Source organism: Nicotiana tomentosiformis, chromosome 1, assembly GCF_000390325.3.
Source record: "Nicotiana tomentosiformis chromosome 1, ASM39032v3, whole genome shotgun sequence".
Taxonomy (NCBI): Eukaryota; Viridiplantae; Streptophyta; class Magnoliopsida; order Solanales; family Solanaceae; genus Nicotiana; species Nicotiana tomentosiformis.
This window is the reverse complement of record NC_090812.1, coordinates 1,475,001-1,498,184: the sequence shown is the minus strand read 5'-3', so window position 1 is coordinate 1,498,184 and position 23,184 is coordinate 1,475,001. Positions and strand designations below refer to the sequence as shown.

Here is a 23,184-nt window from a genome sequence, read left to right as displayed (position 1 = left end):
TAAATGTCAAATAAAATTGCACAACATATGATTTCACATTTGGATAAGTGAAATCAATTAAGAATTTTTTCCCTTTCTCTTCTTTCAGCTTCCTTCATTTCTGCTCAGTAACACTAGCCAGAGTGTAATATAACTCTTTCATTGCAATTGTATTCACGTGAGAGGTAGTAATTGTTTGGTTTGCAAAATAGACATAAAATAAAAAGAATTGACACATGCATAGAAGTGTAAAATTCGACCAAAAAGCTGAAAAGACTTTCAGTTTTTCAAGTTTAGAACTACAGATAATACCACTAAAAATCAGAAAGATTATTAAGATTGAATAATAAATCGACTCCAATTGATACAAACGAGAGCTGCAAACTTGATACAAACAGCCTACTTAAAATTGCATGAATTTACAATCGCACAAACTTCATATTTTTACATATGCAGTACTCTAACACTGAATATTTTAAAAGAAAGTGCATACGCGCAGAGATTGCAAAATTGCACAAGGTTAGTATGGCATCATAATGCAAATCTGAGAACTCACAAACTCTTTGAAACGAATAACTGAAAGTAGCACCAGTTACAGATTAAGTTCAGTTTCGCTATGTAAAGAGAACATTACAAATTTATATACAGCTATTTAACAACATGAAAAGTAAGTGTTTTCAATTCTCAAGTCTAATGAAGGAGCAGAGAAATCTTATGTACAGAAACTGGAAGGAGACTAAGAAGCTGAGAAAGCTTATGTACATAAATTGGAAGGAGACCGAAAAACGTATATACAGAAACTGGAGGGGGGCTGAGAAGCTCTTCAAGCAAACAAATAACCCTACAGCGAATTTCGCCTTCCATAGGTCCTAGTGACAGCTCCAAAATGGCTTGAAATCTGATTGTTGCACTTCTCCTTTAGTGAATGTACCCTCCAATACGAATAATATACTTCAGGAATATGTGAAACTTTTCCAGAATCAGCACCTAGTTTGTCGGGACGCAATGTCATGATAAATTCATCAGACATGCCAAAAAATTCAAGAATCTTCAGACTTAGGAGGCATTCAATTCCTATTGGCACACTTTCCAGCAGAGTACATCTCTGGATAACCATCTTCTCCAAATGAGGTATTGCACCCTCTTTGATTGTCACCCGTCTTAGTCCTTCCAACTTGTCCAAATTTAACAACTTAAGCTTCTGAAATTTACCTTGCTCAAAGTATAGTTCCTCTCCAGTGTATCCTACAAGAAATTCGAGATGGACAAGATTGGGCAAATCTTGGAGATATTTGAGCGGATCATCTGTTAAATGAGTCCACCTGAAGTATATTTTGACCAAGGAATGAAGATCTTGAATCCACCTTGGAAACTTAACAATGCGTCCTGTCAAATACAGGCGCTGAAGAAGAGGTGGAGGAGAAGACATGTAAGAAAGATCAAGGATCTCATGTTCTTCGACTGATTTAAGATTTAAAGACTTAAGCTTGCGGAGCTTTTCAATTGATGAGCACACAATCCTCCCATCTTCTTTTCTCAACTTTAGAATACAAAGTCTTCTCAGTTCACTCAACATCCCTACTTCTCTGAGTATGTCACTGCCGGGGGTTGCCTCAATATACACAAGTTTCTGCAAGGCTCTCAAAGTTCCAAATCCTCTCAAAGCCTTAAAACCCGGTGAACAATTATAAGGAAGATACGAGTAGGAAACGTGGCTATAAACTAAAAGGTGTCGGAGATTTTCAAGTTTCAAAATCTCCACAGGCAACTCAGTGACATATGTCTGCTTCAGATCTAATATTTCTAGCTGTTTGAGTCTTTCAATGGATCTTGAAAGCACCCTCACACTGGTATTCCTCAAGCTTAGATACCTTAAATGAAACAACTGAAAACTGTTTCAGGAATCATTTCTAAAGGGGCTCTTCTCAAATCTAAAACTCTGAGCATCCTGGAGCTACCAAGCACTAGACTCATGCATGATAAGGACTGTGGATCTGCTTACACCAAATGTAAGAAAAGACCGGAGTTTAGTGGCTGACCTTTTCACTTGTAGGTTCCCTAGCGTGCCATGGATTGACAGGCGTCGAGTTTTTTCAGGCCACAATGTAGTCTGCTCATTAACTGTTGCAGTAAAGTTATCATCTCTTGATTTTGAAAGAATAAGCTCGCGATATAGGTCATGAATCCGTCCCAATTTCATGCTACCGTCATCATTGTATTGCACCGGATGGAGCAAGCTTCTGTTGATGAGCTCATTGAGATAGCCTTCTGCAACGTCTTCAACTGTCCTCCCCTCTTTTTGTTTTACAAACCCTTCTGTTATCCACCGGTAGATCAGCGTATTGCGCTCAATTAGATGATCCTCGGGATAAATGCTCAAATACAGGAAACATGGCTTAAGATAGTAGGGAAGATCATTGAAACTGAGTAACAAAACTATTCTCATACTCCCAAATTTGTCATTGCTATCAAGTTCAGGACCAAGGCTGTGATTAAGCATTCCCCATTCCCTAATATTAGTCCAGCTCTTTGTAGCCAAAACCCCACCAATGGCCACAATAGCCCGCGGCAATCCACCACATTTTTTTAAGATTTTCCTACAAATGCTCTCCAAGTGTGAAGGGCACAAATTACCATGAAATGCCTTTTGGCAGAAAAGACTCCACGTCTCTTCTGCAGACAAGGGTTTCAGCTCATAAACATAGCCATTGCACTCTATGCTACAAAAGGAAGCCACGTCGAAAAGACGTGTTGTGACGATAACACGACTTCCATTATTTACATCAGGCAATACATATCTAATAGCTTCCCAAGCTTGAATAGTCCAGACATCATCAAAAACTAGTACATACCTTCTCGATTGCAGGAATACTTTTGCTAGTGCTTTTAGTCTGTTACTGCTCATGGTGCTTAGACCTTTGGGGACTGGCTGCTTCACTTCATCATAGAGTTGTTGGATCATGTCTATCAAAACTTCCTCAGCCTTGAAGGACTGAGAAACTGTTATCCAAGCAACGCTATTGAAATACTTCTTAACTGCTGCATCCTCATACACTTTCTTGGCCAGGGTGGTCTTTCCCGAACCTCCCATTCCCACCACCGAAACCACTTTAAGCGTGGGATCATCCTCCACGAGCCAACTGATTAGCTGCTGTCTTGGATTCTCAATGCCCACTATCTCACCTTCTTCTAGCAATAGCGCATCCCCTCTGCGATCATGCGCAGTATTATAGACATGGTTAGAACTTGAACCTTGCTCGGGGACATTAAATTTGTAACGGTATCTCTTATGTCCCTCTGCAATATTGCGGACTCTTGTTTTGAGTGTTTGGATTTCGACGACAAGTTTATGGTTGGCTTTGATGTTTCTGATTGAGAAAACCAATTTAGAAATGAAACAACAAGAAGCATGGAAGTGATGATCATATGACAAGAGCATGGACTCATCAAGAACATCCTCAATGTCGTTGGCAACATCTCTCACTTGCCTAACCCATACTTTTACCTCTGCATCTCCCTCTTCTAAAGCATCGGCCACGCCAAGGAAGGCTATCATTCTCTCCAATTCATCTTTGATATACTGGATATCATGCTTGACTCCTCGAAGCAGTGTTGCTTCTTCCGCTAATAAGCTTGTGATTTTGTCAAGTACAAAAGTGACAGCAGAGTCTGCCATCTCCGCCTGATCTTCACAAGTGTCTATGCTCATTTCTTTATGTAATAATGTAAACAAGAACAGCCCCATGTTCCTGGTAATTCTTATGAAGAGACCAGAATCAAAATAAAACAAGTCAACCAAGGAATATATATATATATATATATATATATATATTGTGGTCCCTAATTAGTCACTGAAGCTGGACTCCTTTATGAATTAAGTAAAAGCAAACACGCTTGTCTATGGTACCAAACCCTTTCAATATATAGCAGTGACCTTGAAAGTAGAAATTTCAGAACAATTAAGCAATCAAATACAAAAAGTCAACTAAAAGGAAGTTGCTAGAAACTTTCTAAATTCTAACTAATTTCTAAGCTTAACTTTCTTCTGCTTTAGCCATAAGGTTTGAGAGTGATCAGGATTTGACTCAGGTGAATACAAAAGGATAAAATTCTATGTCAGGGGGGCAGTGGAGAAATAGGAAAGGTACAAAGTTTAAAAGGAAAACTTACACTAATCTGATGGAGGAGCTCTTCTAGTTAACCATAAACTACAACAGGAAGAAGAGATTCCAAATATGATGTTATTCTTCAAATTTGACTTTTCTACTTTGTGTTTGAAATCCTATCATAGGTATGTGGCTCCAATTTTCACCATAGTTGGTTGTCAGTCACCAAGTCAATGCTAGTCAAATGGAAAACGCAACTATTGTTTTGGTGAGTACAAAATTGTTTTGTCCCTAAGGTTTGAGTTGAGGTCTAAGATAAGTATAGGCCTGGGAAGCTACGTTGCGACTCTCCAAAATGAGGCAGCACCCGTGTCGGATCCTAAAAAAATACACTATTTTTAGAGGATCCGACACGTACCTGATAATATTTTCGGAGTGTCCGAGCAACATAGTTGGAAAGTTTTACTGCGTAGCTTGGCTCACTTCTGCATTCCATCAATATGTGGTCTGTAGCAAAGGCGGATTATGGCTTTAAGTAGGCATTTGGACATAAAAATTCTGATTTTTGAAAAAAGATAATATATAGAATTAAGTTAAAAAATAATATTTGGAATTTAAAATTGTGTTTGGGCAATGTATTTCACTTGAAAAATATTATAATTTTGTGAGTATGAAAAAGCTTTTTTTACGGAAAGCTTGAAAAAATGGTCATTGACTATTTTTTTGGTTTTTGAAAAACTTAATTTCAAAAAATTTTCAAAAGTTACAAGTTTAAATGAACAAACACGTTTTAAAAATAATATTTCCGTAAAAAAGGGAAAAAATATATATATGGACAAACGGGTCCTTAAACCTAATATTTGTTGAAATTCAATCTGTTTTCACATGTTTATCTCTACCTCATGTGAGAAATACTAGATTCAGACGAACCATTAATCTTGAGTCCAACTCAAAACATAGTATAGGTCTAGACTCGTTGAATCCATCTTTAGACGTTTCCATTTGAGGTCCATATTTTCTTTAAATTTAGGTCTTAAAACAGTAGGTATAACGTGGGCTCAATTTACTCTATATTGTTTGGGGATGAGCACATAGGACATGTTTCGTAAGTCCCTCACTTTAAGAAAGTGCAACCTGCTTTTATATTTTCTTACTCCCCGTCTCATATTATCTGTCATGATTCTCTTGTACGCGTCTCTTAATAAAAATTAATTCGGATGGAATTTTGACTACTTTACTCTTATTCATGTCTTAATATTTAATCTTTCTTCATTGGTATTTGAACAAAGTTAGATATTTATAGTTTTCAAGAATAATTATTACTAAGGATAAAAAATGAAAAAGATAATTAATTTTGTCTCGAAGGAGAGTATTAACACATTTCCTTCTATTTTTTCGGTTACCCTTTATCCTCTCATTCAATGTATGCCTTTTCCATATATATGGAATTATCCCAAAAGCTACATATTTCTGATATTGGCCAGTCAAAAGTTACACATTTTGAGGAAAATTCAAACGAAGCCACCCATTATCTAATAAAATTAAGCAAGAAGTAGCTGGAAAAAACTAACTTCAAAGTTCCAACAAAAATCAACCGAAACAGAATGAGTTAATGAATTAGGTATTATTAATTAAAGAACTAGTATTAGCACCCGCGTGGATGCGCGGATACTAATCATGTCAAATATTTAAGTTATTTGGATTATATGTAAATAATCTTAAAATTTAAACTTTCTCGGTAATATAGATAGTCATTGGATATTAATAAAAATACTACATGAAAAAAATTAACCATTTCTTCTATTTTTCTTTTTTGATACCATTCTCGCCGATGTCATTGGATCTTAAAAATAGTCATGAAGATAAATAATAACTCATATTTATGGCAAAACAATCAAATGTTACGACTATGAATGACTCTTTAGATACGACTTGACTTTTTTACTACTACTTGAACTCTTATTTGGTGTGTTGATATCTCTTAAAAAAATATTTCGTTTTTAAATTTTCAGTTTTTAAAAATTTATTTTTCAATAATAATTATTTTTATAATAATATAAGTGAAAATATTATCCTTAATTCAAACTCATTTTAGTTGGCTATCTAAAAATTTAAAAAATTCTTTAGCCAGTGAATTTGTTTTTACCAGTATGACTCCATTTTGATATTTGACATTAACCATGTTAAATATATGAGTTATTTGAATTATATGTAAATAATCTTAAAATTTAAACCTTCTAAATAATTATAGATAATCCTTAGATATTAATTAAGAAACACTACATGAAAAAAGACTAATATTTTTTCAAATCTCGTAGTGATAATTTTATTTTTACACTATTCGCATTGGTGTCATTGGAACCTAAAAATAGTCACAAAGCGAAATAATAACTTATATTTATGGCAAAGCACAAAGGTTGACACAATATAAATGATTCTTTGATTACAACGTGACTCTTTTACTACGACTTGAACTCTTATTTGGTATGATATTATCTTTCAAAAATATTTCTATTTTGAAATTCCAATTTCTAAAACTTTATATATATTTCAATAATGATTATCTTTATAATGATGTGAGTGAAGATATTATCATTAATTTAAAATTCACTTTAGTCGGCTATCTAAAAATTTAAATAATTCTTTAGCCGGAAAAACTTTATTTTAGTATGACTCAATTTTAAGTTTAGCAATATCTCTACCCACAGATATTGAATTTTTAATACCATATATATACAAAAATTTTGTTCTTTGAATCATTAAATGTTAAATTAGTTGATTGTTATTATATAACATTGCATATATTGTCTTAAAATTATCAAGTAGTTTATTTTTCGACACCATACTTGGCTTAACCTCAATTCAAACTACTCAAATTATATTTAAATTCAAATTCGAATATCATATCAGTTTGTTAGTAATAGTGATTTTTTAAAAACGACACACAATGTAAATAAAAAAAATATTCTAAGATACCCTGATCTTATAATCTATGTATTTGAGTTGAAAATAATATTTGAAATCGATGAGATTAACTTCCAAATTTTTTATACTCAACAAAGATGAAACAAAAGAAGAAATTCGTTATCATCTCTTATTTCTATTTTTTAGATCTTTCATAATATTTATTTTCTTTTATCTTATTTTTTATGTCATTCTTTCTTTTGTTACAAAAAATTAATCTATTTCACTATAAAAGTATGAGTTTTAATAGAAATTGTCTACATAAGAACTTTATTTATATTTTTAGTCTTTGGTTGAAATTGTTTCATATTTTTCTTTTGACTTTATCTAATCAGCCTAAATAGGTGCTCACCCGACCACTTAAATTAAAAAAATGAAGGATTTATAATTTATATATAATCCATATATAATATGTGTATAATCGTGTGTTGTCGGTATATCATCTATTTATATTAGCTATAAAAGGTAAAGAATAAATCTGGCCGGATATTTATGTAAATATTCCATAAGATTTCATTCTTTTGAGTTTATACATGATATGACTTCTATTATAATAATTTTAAAAACTCTCTACTAATATTAAAAAATATCTTATCTTTTTATTATCTTTGAAGTAGAAAAAAGTAAAGAGTTTTTTCGAAATAATTTGTTTACATTTTTTTTAAAAACTATTTCACGTCATACCAATTCTTTTTAAAAAATATACTCTTTATTACACTTGAAAATCGCTATACAAACTGTCAATTAGAAACCAATATCTCTCTTGTTAAGTTCGAGAAAAAAAAAACCTTTCACATAATCTAATGATTCAAAAATAATATTCTTCAATGAAAAAAATATTATACCCTTGCAATATTGGCTTGACTGCAGCTAAATAAAGGAGTTTCAGCTATACCCTTCAATTCCTAGAATGTGCTAAATTGAAATTAATGATAGCAATTGTATAGCCAAAGTTTTGTTCTTTGTTTGATGTCCATTTATACACATTGACTCTTCAAACAAATATTCTTCAAAAGAAAAGAAAAAAACATTTTTTTTTTAATATTGACTGATTTTTGTGATGTTTCTTTCTCCAGCATGTATGTTTACTTCATTATATATGTAAGTAAACTTTTATTCGATTTTTAAACTCTTTTTTTGTTATTTGGATAAATATAGACGTGTACCCTATATATTATATTTATTTTAAAAGAAATTCGCTTTATTCAAATCTAGCTACAATGTTTTAAAGAACTATAATTATAGGGCTTTAAATGTGAAAGAATTTTATAGTTATATAGAGTAGTTTTTTTTTTTTTGGTTGCCAGAGGCGAAGTAGTATTTAAATAATTAGAAAAGATAACAAAAATTTCTAACATGATTGCATATGATCATTAACCGAATTAATAGCCTGTTTGGCCAAGCTTCTAAAATCAGCTTATTTTGAAAAGTGCTTTTCTCAAAAGGGCTTTTGGGGAGAAGCAGTTTGTGTTTGGCTAATTAATTTGAAAAATACTTTTGAGCAGTAATTAGTATTTGGCCAAGCTTTTGAAAACTGTTTCTAAGTGTATTTTTCAGAAAAGTGCTTTTGGAGAGAAACTACTTTTTTTTGCTTCTCAAAAACTACTTCTGCTTCTCCTCAAAAGCACTTTTTTTCCTTCCAAAAGCTTGGCCAAACACCTCAATTTTTGGCCAAAAGTGCTTTTGGCCAAAAAAAAGTACTTTTGGCCCAAAAAAAAGCTTGGCCAAACAGGCTATAAGTATGATAACATGATAAAAAAAATGATAAAATTTTATTTTTAATTTAAATTCGAATTTTAAAACTTTATCTATAAATTTAAAATTATCTTTATATATATATATATAATATTTGTATTTGACTAACATAGTCAAATATAAAATAAAGTTACCATATACTATTGACATTTATTAGCTTGCCACTTGGCTTAACCATAATGCCAATTATATATGATACCTTTATTTCTTTAATATATATATATATATATATATATATATATATATATATATATATATATATATATATATATATTCAGATTGAGAATGTTCAAGAAGTAAATCATGAAAAAGTTTAATTGTCCTAAATCATAAAAGAATAAATCATGAAAGTTGTGGTTTTTTACCCCTTTATTAAAAAAAAAATAGTGCATTCGAGGGGTTTCAAAAAATAGAATAAACAAGGGAACAACATATTTCTTCATATTTGCTTGGTCACCCCACCATCTATCCAACATGAATATTTGGCAAACTAATTGGATCCCCAATATAAAAAATCTTAGAAGCACTATCGAGGGCCCTCTCTCAGTTACCGATCACTCTCTAAAAATTAGGAATATCTATAGCAACCATAATTGGAATTTCAGAAAGTTCTCTATAATAATCCTCGATGATATTAAGGAAAATATTTCAAAGGTCAGGATACGTACTAGGGGTCCGCTTTATGACACTCTTATATGGTCCCTGACCATTAAAGGTTTTTTTACCACAAAGTCATGCTACGACCTAATTGATCCACCCAAAGCAAGACAAATGGATTTCGAATGGCTTTGGAAATTAAATTGTCCAAACAAAATCAAGTTTTTCTTATGGCAATGCCTACATAATAGGTTGCCATGTAGAGCATACTTAGCACGTATAGGTATTAACATAGACCCCATATATCCAATATGTAAAAGGGAAGAAGAGTCCATCACCCATATTTTCTTGGGATCTTTACACAAATAGCTGGCGACATTCATTATTTACTTTTTCTAGCCATATACATAGATTATACACTGATTATACATAATTATACATGTATAATATAAAACTTATGCACATATTATACCTCTATTGGCTATTTTTAGTTTAGTTGATTGGGTGGGCGGCTATTTGGATTAACTCTTCTATTTTCTTCACCTGTAAAACCACTAGTCATTTTTGGGATAGCTTGGGATGGTCAAATTTTTTTATAAGCCAATGGACAGTCACTGGCTTATGCAAGTAAGAGATTTTGATCTCAACCTTAGAGATGAAAGTATTAACTGGAAGTCTTTTTACCCTTTTGCATTATGAAATATTTGGATAAATAGAAATAATAACAACCAAAACAACACTGCTAACCCTATCAATATCGACTATATCAAGCAAAGATCAATAGAATACAAGCTTCTAACAGGAAGTTGTCACAGCACTACGAAGAAAATGCCTATCAATATAAGATGGCGCAAACCTCCAAAGGGATGGTATAAATTAAATATAGATGCAAGGTACAAAAATAACAATCAAAAGAGTGGCCTGGGAGGCGTATTCAGAAACACAAGTGGGAACTGGGTTGTAGGTTTTACAAAATTTACACATACAAACGGTTCATTAGAAGTAGAACTCCAAGCTCTTCTCGAAGGTTTTGAAACAACACAAGAATGGAAACTGTTTCTACTGAAAATAGAAACAGACTCCACTGAGATAATCCATTCTATATATCAAGGCAATAAAATGTATGACGATATTGTTAACGCATGCAGGTTGTTAATGCACCAGGAGAAAAAAAGTAGTTCCCTGGCACATCTTCCGGCAAGGGAATAAAGTGGCTCACCAGCTAGCAAAGGAGACTGATGCACAAACAAGGATGAAAAAATATTATGCGTGGCCTCCGCTTTTTGTTGAATCTTTTGTAATGAAGAACCAAAAGGAACAATGTGTTTTTGTCAAGTATTTAGCAAATGATGCATGTAATGTACTAGCAAGCTTAGGTAACCAATGTGTCCTAAGCGACATGGGCTATGTCTGTAATGTTTTTAAACCCTACATAGTATTAATATAAATATTTCTTTTTGCTCAAAAACATATTTCTTCATAAGTATGGCTTGCGAGCGTTGTGTTGCCACTCATCTATTATAATTGGCTGATTAATTTCACATGTAGACTATTTGGGTTTTTGAATGAAGTATATTTGGAACAATAAGGTATAAAACATGTAGGGTTATTGTTAATTATTGGCCGCCAAATTTTTAACTTTTTCGTTTATGTTATAAATAATTATCTAATGATAGATGTCCATAACTCATAAAAGAGTAATACCCACTACTTTTCTCCATGATCTCCATAACTCCCACTACTCCAATACTTATAGAGTTATGGTTATAACTCCCATACCTCCATAACCTCCCCATGATCTTCCTCTATGATCTCAAATGTTTAATATCATGTTTATGACATTCTTTTGTATACCTCTATATAATACTATAATTAGAGGATGAGAAGTGATATTGTACATACTTGTATACATGGAAGAAATAAGAATCTCTCATCTCTTTCTCTCTATATCTCTTGTTTTTCCTTGTTTTATATTTTTACTTTGAGCTAAGTTTCTTAACACGTTATCAGCACGAGTCCATCACGGCCCAAAATCCACCTAGTCGTGATAGAACCTAACCCAACCCGCCAGGTAAGCCCATTAACAACTATCCAATTTAAATAAGATTTATTGAGAAAAGAAATAAAATACAACTGCTTTTATACAAGAATTTCCCAAGGACTGGTAGTACAAATCATGAGCTTCTAAGATTAAAATTAACAAAGCTGGTATTAAATAAATACATTATCTGTTCGAAATATACATAAATATTTTTTTATAAATCTAAGGCTACCATGAACAAGAGGCAGTTACAACCGGAACGTATGTACGTCTTCAAATCCAGCTCTCGTCGATCACAACAATATCAGCATCTAACATCTGCACGCAAAGTGCAAAAGTGTAGTATGAGTGCAACCGACCTCATGTACTCAATAAGTAACAAACCTAATCTTAGGTTGAAAGTAGTGGCGAGCTGGAATAAAGGTCGGAGTCCAACACCAATAGTCAATAACAGTTCATAACAACATAATAAAAGTGATAAAAGAAGTAACTCAGAGATATAATGCTCAGCTCATTCACAGTTCCGAAAAATAGGCATGCTTTTCAAGTATGTCAGTGAAAACTCAAATCTTTTACCGAAATCACCAAAATAAGAGTATGTTTGTAAAACTGTGATTTTTTCACAAAACTTTCAACGGGTAAATGTTTCATTTTCAAATGGCATGAGGAAAGTACATCTCCATACCTACATATCAACGTGTATGTGAAGTCAGGAATGACACAATATCGTACAACATGAGGAAAATGTATCCCAATGTCTGTATGTCAAGTATGCATGTCGAATGCAATGCAACTCAATGATAAAACCATATGCATACTCTCAGAGTGTCAATTCACTCAGTCCTCACAATCACTCAATCCTCACAATCGCTCGGTACTCGCACTCAGTAGGTACCTGCGCTCACTTGGGGTGTGTACAGACTCCGAAGGAGATCCTTCAGCCCAAGCGCTATAATAAGCCAATCATGGCATAAATCAATAAAACATGATGTGGCGTGCAACCCGATCCCATCATAAATCAATAATACCTTCTGCGGCGTGTATCCCGATCCCATCATAAATCAATAATACTTGTTGTAGCGTGCAGCCCGATCGCATCAATATCCTCACCATCAGGCCCTCGACCTCACTTAGTCATCAATCTCTCCAGTCTATCGGGCTCATAATGTCATGAAAATCAGCCTAAAACAATGATGCAATGTATCAATAAATGGTAACAGAGACTGAGATATGATATACAAATGAATACGTATCAGTGAGTATGTAATTGCAATGTAAGTAAATAACTCAACAACAGAAATGACCTCAGTGGATCCCAACAGGATAAGCATATAACCTAGACATGGTTTCTAACATGGATCATAACTCAATTACTCTAGCACGTAGAGATTTCATAGATACAAATAAGATTAGGCATAGTACCACATAAATAACCGGGTCACAATTCACACGGTGCACGCCCACACGCCCATCAACTAGCATGTGTGTCACCTCAACACCAAACACATAACACGTATAGTCAAGGCTCATACCTTCAGCTCCAAATTTAGAAGTGTTACTTACCTCGAACAAGCCAAATCCAATACCGAACAAGCCAAGCGAAGCTCCAAAAATACCATCCCGCGCGTACCGACCTTCGAACGGCTCGAAACTATACAAAAGCAACTCAAATACATCAATTAATGCCAAAGGAAATAAACTCAATCAATAAAGGTCAAATCCTTAATCAAAATCTCAAAATCAATCCCAAAAGTCCAACCCGGGCCCGCGCCTCGGAACTCGACGAAACTTACTAAATCCGATAACTCATTCAATTACAAGTCCAACCATACTAGTTTCACTCAAATCCAACTCCGAATTGACATTCAAAACTCAAAAAGTTACTCTATGAAGCTTTAGGCTAAAATCCCCAATTTTCTCTTTAAAACTCATAATTCAATTACCAAAAAAAAAGATAAAATCATGAAATATACTCAAAACCGAGTGTAGAACAGTTACCCCAATCCTTGTGATGAAATTTGCCTCTAAAATCGCTTCAATCCGAGTCCCACATCTCAAAATATGATAAAAGAACCCAAAACCCCAATATATAGCTTCTGCCCAGCATTTTCGCTTTTGCGAACAAATGGCTGTTTTTGCGGCATCGCTTTTGCGATAAAATTCCCGCTTATGCGGAAAACCCTAGAGTTCTGCTCTTCCGTACCTGCGCAACAGGTACCGCTTCTGTGCAAGTGCAGGTGCGAGACAAGACATGCTTTTGCGCACTCAACCGCTTATGCGATCACAACTTCCGCTTCTGCGCACACGCAGGTGCGCTTCTTCCTCCGCATCTGCGATGACTCTCCCAAGTAACTGGCAGAACCCTTGTCAAAATCTTCTCAACTTTGTCTTCTTCAGAAATAATCCTTCCAAGAGACTTAAGTTCATTTGTCAGGGTGGTGAACCTTGTTTATATCTCTTGGATGGTTTCCCCTTCCTTCATGGTGAAATTCTCATATTGAGAATATAGTAGTGTTCCTCTGGACCTCTTCACTTGAGGTGTTCCTTCATGGGGCACTTGCAAAGTGTCCTAGATTTCCTTAGCAGTGGTACAACTTTGGATTCTATTGTACTCATCTGGACCGAGTCCACAAACAAGCCATTTTTTGGCTTTAGCATTCTTCTCCCATTTCCTCAAGTCGTCAGCAGTGCAATCAGCTCTTGTCTTTGCCACCTCTTCTCCTTCAGCATTTATCTTCATGGTAGCCAGTGGGCTATCTGTGACAATATCCCATAACTCATAGTCTTCTCCTATGATGTGATCTCTCATCCTATTTTTCCACCAAGAGTAATACTGGCCGTTGAAAAGTGGTGGCCTAGCAGTGGATTGCTCTTCCCAGTTTCCAGGTGGTGCACTCATCTTGATCTTCTCCTAAGGTGTTAGTCTCTTCAAGGATAACCTGCTCTGATACCAATTGATATTTTTAACTTCAATACCACACAAGAGAGGGAGGGGGGTGATTTATGTGGTACCCAATTTTTTGCCTAAACTGATTATAGAAGGACCTGGTTCTTTTATGTGTTCCTTAACCTACTATTGCTGAAATAGTAAATACGAAAAGTAAAGAACACAAGTATTTTACGTGAAAAATACCTGGCTCAAAAGGTGAAAAAACCACGACCTACTTCTTAATAGGATTTTCCCAAACTCTCCACTAAATCACTGAGCCAAAAACTACATTTACAAAATACTTTTGTAAACCAAGGATTAACTCTATTCCCATTATGGCAATCGGCCTCTAACTGTTGCGACAACTTCAAGTTAACTCTTACTTGAATACTCTGAGTACCTATTATAATTGCCTCTATATAAAGCTAAAAGGTACAATATGAAAATACCTACTACAATTGAACTAGAATAAAAGACATACACTTGGAGCTGGTTCTTCTATCTGGTTCATGTAGCTCCTGGTTTGCACACTTGAATCACACACGAATTGCTTGCAAAATGCCTTGCTATTTTGCTCTCAATTCACGTTTAACTTCAACTTTTGTGCATCCCTGTAGAATGAGAACATCCTGCAATATATAGAGTTAGTAGATGAAGAAATAACTAGAGTTCTTATGCTACTCTTCCTTGGTGGAAGAGTTCTAGTTGATCTCAACTTCTAACTCCTCCCTTATCTTGGATAGTGTTCTCTTTGATTAAGGAGTCCTTATCCTTATCAATTATGCAACCTTTTCGATTAAGAGATCAATTTTACCAAGTTAAGCTTATCTCCTTTACGTGCATCTCACATGCTCAAATCTGCCCGTCTATGCATACAAGGGATGGACCTGGTTCATGCCTGAGCTTGCTTTATTAATCTTCAAATCTAACCTTCAGTTAGGCCAACAGGATATCGTGCTCGACTCCTCGAAGCAGTGTTTCTTCTTCCACTAAAAAGCTTGTGATTTTGTCAAGTACAAAAGTGACAGCAGAGTCTGCCATCTCCGCCTGATCTTCACATGTGTCTATTATTATTTTGGTCTTTGGCATGCCACGTTCATTGGTTAACCATTTGTCTTCATTTAGACTTATTATGCACTACTACCACATTCACTTCAAGAATGACGCAAATTAAGTGGGACAAGCTTCATGCTTTTTAATGAAAAATATTTTATTTTTTTTTAGCCATCATTATATAATCAATATGGTGCATTGAGACTCAAACCCAATGACTTACCCACAAAAAGGTAAGTTAGGCCATGATGTGTTGGGACTCGAACCTAACGTCTTATTATCATGGTGCACTAGGACTTAAACTTGGTGTCTTACCATCAAGATGTAATGAGACTTGAACCTACTGTCTTACCCTCAACCAATAGAATAATAGGCCAAAGTGCAACTGAGAACCACCCTTGAGCCTTTAAAAATATTATCACTTTTAATAGTTATAAAAGTAAGCTCATATATGTGTTACACAAGCCATAACAATAAGTATCTATTTACTGGTAACGAAGGAATCAAAATTCTTCAGATCACTTTGCAAAAGCTGGCGTAGCTCCTTAATTTATGTACGTCTTTGGCCACTGGTTTAGTACGTAACATTTGACTGCATCATTATATGCTTCAAATTCTCATATAAGATTTAACCTAAACATGAGCTGAAAGAGATCAGACTAAACTTACAATAAATATTAGAAACAAAAACAGTAGTAATTAGTTTACATCTAAGTATTTTTAACTTTATAAGTAAAACACTTAAGAATATGCATGAATTTTTTAAGAAGAAAATACTTAGTATTGGAAACTTTCATGACAAATAAAGAACCTTTGAGAAAAACGAACAAGAAAATGAATTAGTTAAAAAAGGATTCGAAAACGTATCTTAGCATTATATGCCTTTTCACGATATACCGGTCTCCTCAACCTTGTTATTCCTTCTATTATATTTCATACCATTCCTTGAAGTTGCTAAATAGAAAAGAAAAACTCATCTCTTCCAGAGGAATATTAGGCACAACTTAAATATGCTTTTTCTAATGTAAGACAATTTTGTAGATGTATGTAACCCAATTGGATAGAGACTCTGTAATGACCCGATCGGTCGTTTCAAGCATTTGTACTTCACTCGGTAGTTTGAGGGCATGAGTAGCTCTCTATGATGTATTATGACTTATGTGAATCGTCGTTCTTTTTTGTTTTTCAGGTTATTCGAAATCAATTTGAAAGAATGAATTTCATGAATTAAGCTTTAAGTTAGAAGGATTGACCAAGTTTGACTTTTGGGAATTTGATCTCGGAACGAAGATTTGAGGGCTCCGTTAGGTCCGGGTGGTAATTTTGCATTTGGATATTCCTAGAAGGATTTGGCGCTAATTAGAGAAAGTTGGAAATTTAAAGGTTTGGAAAGTTCATAAGTTTGATCGGGAGCTGACTTTGATGATATCGGATTCAGATTGTGGTTCCAGGAATTGGAATAACTTCGTTATGCCATTTGGGACTTGTGTGCAAAATTTGAGTTCATTCCGAGTTGATTTTATATGTTTCGGCGCGATTTTTGGATGTTGAAAGTTCAAAGTTCATTTATATTTGATTTGAGGTACGATTCATCGTTTTGATATTGTTATATGTGAGGGTTATGTTATGGGTCTTATTGGTATATTTGGACGGGGTCCCGAGGGACTCGGGTGAGTTTCGGACGAGGTTCGGATCATTTCGTCGCATGTTGCATTTGGCTAAGGCTGATAGTTCTGGTATTTCCAAATCTACGGAAGAATGGGCAGAGATGCGAGTCCGCAGTTGCGGACAGTTGGTCGCGGAAGCGAAAGATTCTTGGTGTAATTTGGGAATTTCTATATTATTGCCCCCATAAACTGTTCTCCAGTGTCCCAATTACTAAACTAGCAGTTGTTCTCAACTACTAACTTCAAGAAGTTATTCACTCCATGTTACATGCACAGAGGTGCAAAAGCTGTAAACAAGTTAAGTGGAGTACTATTTTGAATGATCACTTCCAAATCCAATGAGCCTGCTCAAGCCACAAGTTCAAACCAAAATGCTCCCACTACAGTGTTTAAGCTCGAGTTGGAAGAAGTTTGAGAAAATCAACTTTAAACAAGACTTGCATTACTAAATAACTCTCAAATAACGTCCATCAAAACCGATCGAAATTGGTCGGAATCGAACAAAAACCGAGATATTACCAACCGAAATTGGTCGGTATTTGTCAACGCAGTTTGACCAAATTATTTGACACAAAATAACCATACCGACCGACTTTAGTCAGTATTTTTTAAAAATATTTTTAAATTATTTTTAAATTAGCGACCGACGTCGGTCGGAACTTTAATTATTAATTTTTGTTAAAACTGTTCAATTCCGACCGAAATCGGTCGGAATGGTTAAAATATTTAAAATGTAAAATTAAAAATTCCGACCACAATCGTCGGAATTGTTAAAATATTTAATATTTAAATTCAAAAATTCTGACCGAAGTCGGTCGGTAACTTTGAATTTCTGGGAAATTCAAATGAACAGTTCCGACCAACTTCGGTCGGTAGGCGGTCGGTTTTTTGGGTATTTGTTTTGACAGAATACAGTTGTTTTATAGCTGCACCACCTGCCAACAACCAATCACCTATAATGGCAGCATTACATTACTGTTATTCAACCAATATCAACAACAATAATAACAATAACAACAATAACAACAATAACAATGACAATAACAATAACAACTATCAAAATTATATTATTAACAAAATATCATCTCCATCTCCACTAAACTATATTAACAAAACATAATACCCAACAACAAAATATTTCACTAGTTAAAAATTTAAACATCATTCAATGAGTATTTTGTATTGCTTCACCTCTATCTTTACTACTAGAAGCTTCATCGTCGGCATGGTTCGAAGGATCACGACGAGAAGGACTAGCATCTGGGGAAGGCTCACGAGACCGGGGAATGGGAAAAGCACCACTAGCAAGAAGATTGGCCAGCTGACCTTCAAGGAGATTAAATTATTGGTTCCTCTTTTCTAGCTGGACTTGAAGGGTATCAAATTGTCTATCTTTCTTTTGTTCTCTAGCCTTTGTCTCTTCAAGCTCTGCTGTCAGCTTTGCGATCTTCTTCTCCATAGACGAGATAGTCGACCTATCAATTGCCTCACCTTGGGCGGAAGTCCCTATACCTTGCAATCCAGCCATGTAGCGCCGAAATGATCTCTCTGGAAGGCCGTATGCTATCCTCTTTTTAGGACCACCGACAATATCCAACCGTATCTTCTGCGCTTCTTCGTCTGAAATGGGTGGTCGCTCGCCTTGCTCATTCGGTGGCAAACTCTGAGTGTACTCCTACACATTAAGATTGATTAATATATATTAATACTATATTAACGTATGCAATATTAATATAAGTATACATATGTTGTTGTTGCTAAAACCTAAGTATTAACAAAGCACTACATCATATAGAACTATACACTTTATTTTTAAATATGTTATAGTAAGTTTTAATCGAATATAATTGAATTTCCAATTGATCCACTGATGAAGTATCCGAGCAAAGTACTAATAAGGTGATCGAATTGATCCACTTTATATAAAGTGGATCAATTCGATCACCTTATTAGTACTTTGCTCGGATACTTCATCAGTGGATCAATTGGAAATTCAATTATATTCGATTAAAACTTACTATAACATATTTAAAAATAAAGTGTATAGTTCTATAAGATGTGTGTGTGTATATATATATATATATATATATATGAGTGTGTGTATTATTAAATATATGTAGATATTATTATAAGTATGCATATTAATGCTATATTAACATATGAAATATTAATATAAGTATACATGTGTTGTTGTTGCTAAAACTTAAGTATTAACATAGCACTACATCTTATAGAACTATACACTTTATTTTTAAATATGTTATAGTAAGTTTTAATCGAATATAATTGAATTTCCAATTGATCCACTGATGAAGTATCCAAGCAAAGTACTAATAAGGTGATCGAAAATAAAATATTCGAGATTTTATATATATATATGTCACGACCCAAAATCCCACCACTGGAGTCATGATGGCACCTAGTCTTTAAGACTAGATAAGCCAATTTTCATTATATTTTTGAAGCCATTTTGTTTTTTGAAACTAACAACGGAAATAATTATAATATGCAACCTCCCAAGACTGGTAGTACTGAGTCACGAACCATAACTGAATACATAGAATGATCACGAGGACCGAATATACTATACTGTTTGATTACAAGTTAACAGTACAATGAAATGAAAAGACTCCAAGGGACTGCGACGACCAAGCAGCTCTACCTTGAATCCTTACGATCCCGCTTTAACTCTGCTCAAGTCCGTTATCTTCAATACCTGACTCTGCACAAAAATGTACAGAAGTGTAGTATGAGTACGCCGCGGTCGGTACCTAGTAAGTATCAAGACTAACCTCAATGGAGTAGAGACGAGGTACAGTCAAGACACTCACTAGTCTAATAACCTGTGCAATATAATATACAAAATACTAGGAAACAGATAGCAATAAGGGCAGGATAAAACAACCAGTGGTATGCACAGCAAGACAACAAGAATACCATAAAAATCACTCAACAATTAATAATACATGTACGCCCAATTAATTCAAGTTTTTCAAATAAATATCCTTCACATAAAATTCTTCCAAATAACTCTCTTTCAAATGTAGTTTTCTCAAATAATTATTTTTCAAATATAATTCTTTCAAATATAATTTCCTCAAATAATTATCTTTCAAATACAATTCTTTCATATAATTCTTTTTGAATAAAAATCCTTCCAAATAAATATTTTGAATATAATTCTTTCAATTAAAAAGTCACCATGTGACACCTCATTTCATAATCATAAAAAATACGGGTCTCAGCCCATTTTCATATTTTTCGTAAGTACGGGTCTCAGCCCATTTTCATATTTCCACGGCACCTCGTGCCCATAATTAAATCATATCACAACTGCACAGACAATTCACGTGCCAATTATCATCATCATTTTATCACAGCACCTCGTGCCCACACTTCATATCACAACTGCACGGACAATTTACGTGCCAAATATCCTCATTATTTACTCACGGCACCTCGTGCCCACATTTCAATTTATAATCTGCCTTATAATAGCCATAAGCTCTCAATTTCAACATAAATCAGATTGTTATCAATTTACCAATAACAGAACAAATTGCACAAGATATAAAAGTAAACACAAAAAAATCACAACATCACATGAAAATTATCAACACCATAACCCCACATCATCACATATCGTCCCTAGCAATAGCCACCCTTATCGCTCTTATTGCCACCCTTATCACTCCTATAGCCACTCTTATCGCTCTGCCCAGACAATATCAATAGCCACCCTTATCGCTCATATTGCCACCCTTATCGCTCCTATAGCCACCATTATCGCTCCGCCCAAACAATATCAATAGCCACCCTTATCGCTCCTATTGCCACCCTTATCGCTCCTATAGCCACCATTATCGCTCCGCCCAAACAATATCAATAGCCACCCTTATCGCTCCTATAGCCACCCTTATCGCTCCGCCCAGACAATATTCTAAAAACCACAACAATAGTGAAATGTCACCCTTATACCCACATAATATCAACGGTGAAATGCTACCCTTATCTCCCCAAAATAACAGCTCACACAACACAGCAATTTACACGGAAAATTAACACGGCAACATAATAAAATCAATTCATATCACAATTTGCCCAATGGCTACAACCAAATTTTAAAGATATAACAAAAATCAATTAATTTCACAACAAATAGCCCAAGGCTCCACACAATGTATATAACACCCAAAAATAATCAATAGAGATAGAAATTACTCAGCATAAAGCAAAACTTTCATTAATATAAATTTAGATAATTATATTAATACTTATTCTTAAGCTCGCTTAAATTAATTATTTACATAAGAAAATTCATATTGGAGTTAATTTTCAAGAAATATTAAACCAACATTACTCACAAAATTTCATAAATATTTCAAGTAACCATCACATCAAATTATCATATAAAAATAAATTCAACAATAAGGATTTAGGCATGGCAAACAGATGATTTAATAGTTTCCACAATTTTTCAATTTACTACACAGTAATGCCTAAGACTTTAATTCAATGAATTTTGCACGTATAAGCCCGAGTACGTACTAGTCACCTCGCGTACACGGCTTTTCATATTTCACAAATGGCACATAAGACTCAATGCCTAAGGTATAATTCCCCCACTCGAGGTTAAGCAAGACACTTACCTTTTTGAAGTTAGGCCAATATTCCAAAATAGCCTTCTTGCTTTAATTGACCTCCGGACAGCTCAAATCTATCCAAATTAATTGTACAACTCCATTAAAATTCATCGGAAATAATTTCGGATAATAATATGTCGACTTAAAAATTTATTCCAAAAAGTCAACAAAAGTCAACGCTGGACCCGCCCCTCGGAACCCGACATAATTTTCATGAAATCTGAACACCCATTCCGATACGAGTTCAACCATACCAATTTTATTGAATTCCAATAACAACTCGACCTCCAAATCTTAAATTTTCGTTTTTGGAAGATTTTGCAAAATCTTGATTTCTTCCATTAAAATCCGAATTAAACGATGGATATAATCATAGATTTATGAAATATAAATACTTTAGGATATAGAACACTTACCCTAATCCATATGGTGAAAATCGCCTCAAAAATCGCTTTAATCCGAGCTCTATATCTCCAAATATGTCAAAAATGGCCGAAACCTCGAAATATAGCTACTGTCTAGGTATTTACTCTTCGCGATCGCGAAGCACAAAAATTTTCAGCCCCAAAATTGCTCTTCCCGATCGTGGAAAACCAATCGCGATCGCGAAGAACAAACTCCCCTAACTCTTCCAGATAACCTCTAGTATAATGGTCATAACTTTTTGTACAATACTCCAAATTACAAATGGTTTAACTTTCTGAAATTTGGACACCAAGGGCCATAACTTTTATTTGTTGTTCATCTCCTAATTCCTTATAGATTTCTACCTATAAGCTTCCAAAGTCAGCCTTGTGAAACGGAGATTTCCAAACTCTTCTCAGACAGCTTATAGTATATCAACCATAACCTTTTGTACACAACTCCAAATGACAAATAATTTACTTTTTTGAAAACTAGATATCAAGGGCTACAACTTTTATTTTTGGATCATCTCCAAATTTCTTATAGATTGTGAGATATAAGCTTCCAAATTCGAGTCAGTACAACGGAGATTTGTTCTACGCGATCGCGAAAGAGCTTCCGCGATCGCGATTCACAAGGCCCCAAACTGCTGTTTGCTCTTCGGGAACGCGACCAAAAGTTCACGATCGCGATGCACACCTCTGTAGGCAGAAACCAGCAATTAAAAATGGCCTAGAAATGGTCCGAAACCACCCTGAAACTCACCCGAGCCCTTCGGGACCTCAATCAAATATACCAACAAGTCCTAAAACATCATACGAACTTAGTCGAAGCCTCGAATCACATCAAACAATGCTAAAACAACGAATCACACCTCAATTCAAGCCTAATAAACTTTGAGCTTTCAAATTCTATATCTTGTGCCGAAATACATCAAATCAATCCGGAATGACGTCAAATTTTGCATACAAGTCATACATGACATAACGAAGCTATTCCAATTTCCAGAATCGAATTCTGACCTCGATATCAAAAAGTCACCCCC

The 23,184-nt window shown here is 34.5% G+C and overlaps 1 protein-coding gene across 1 annotated transcript; it reads right to left on the bottom strand.

The window, feature by feature from the left end:
• Window positions 1-518: 518 nt before the first annotated feature.
• LOC104088929 (disease resistance protein RPM1-like) lies at window positions 519-4,368 on the bottom strand. The gene is made up of 2 exons (XM_009593699.4): window positions 4,150-4,368; window positions 519-3,737 (listed from the first exon to the last, which is right to left on the bottom strand). Exon 2 carries the CDS (start codon window positions 3,722-3,724, stop codon window positions 1,934-1,936), a length of 1,791 nt encoding a protein of 596 aa, XP_009591994.1. The 5' UTR covers window positions 3,725-3,737; window positions 4,150-4,368; the 3' UTR covers window positions 519-1,933.
• Between the last annotated feature and the right edge of the window lie 18,816 nt (window positions 4,369-23,184).

What these genes read in the sequence shown, in the direction of transcription:
- LOC104088929 (XM_009593699.4), bottom strand. Translation starts at nt 3,724, where the DNA reads ATGGGGCTGTTCTTGTTTACATTATTACATAAAGAAATGAGCATAGAC.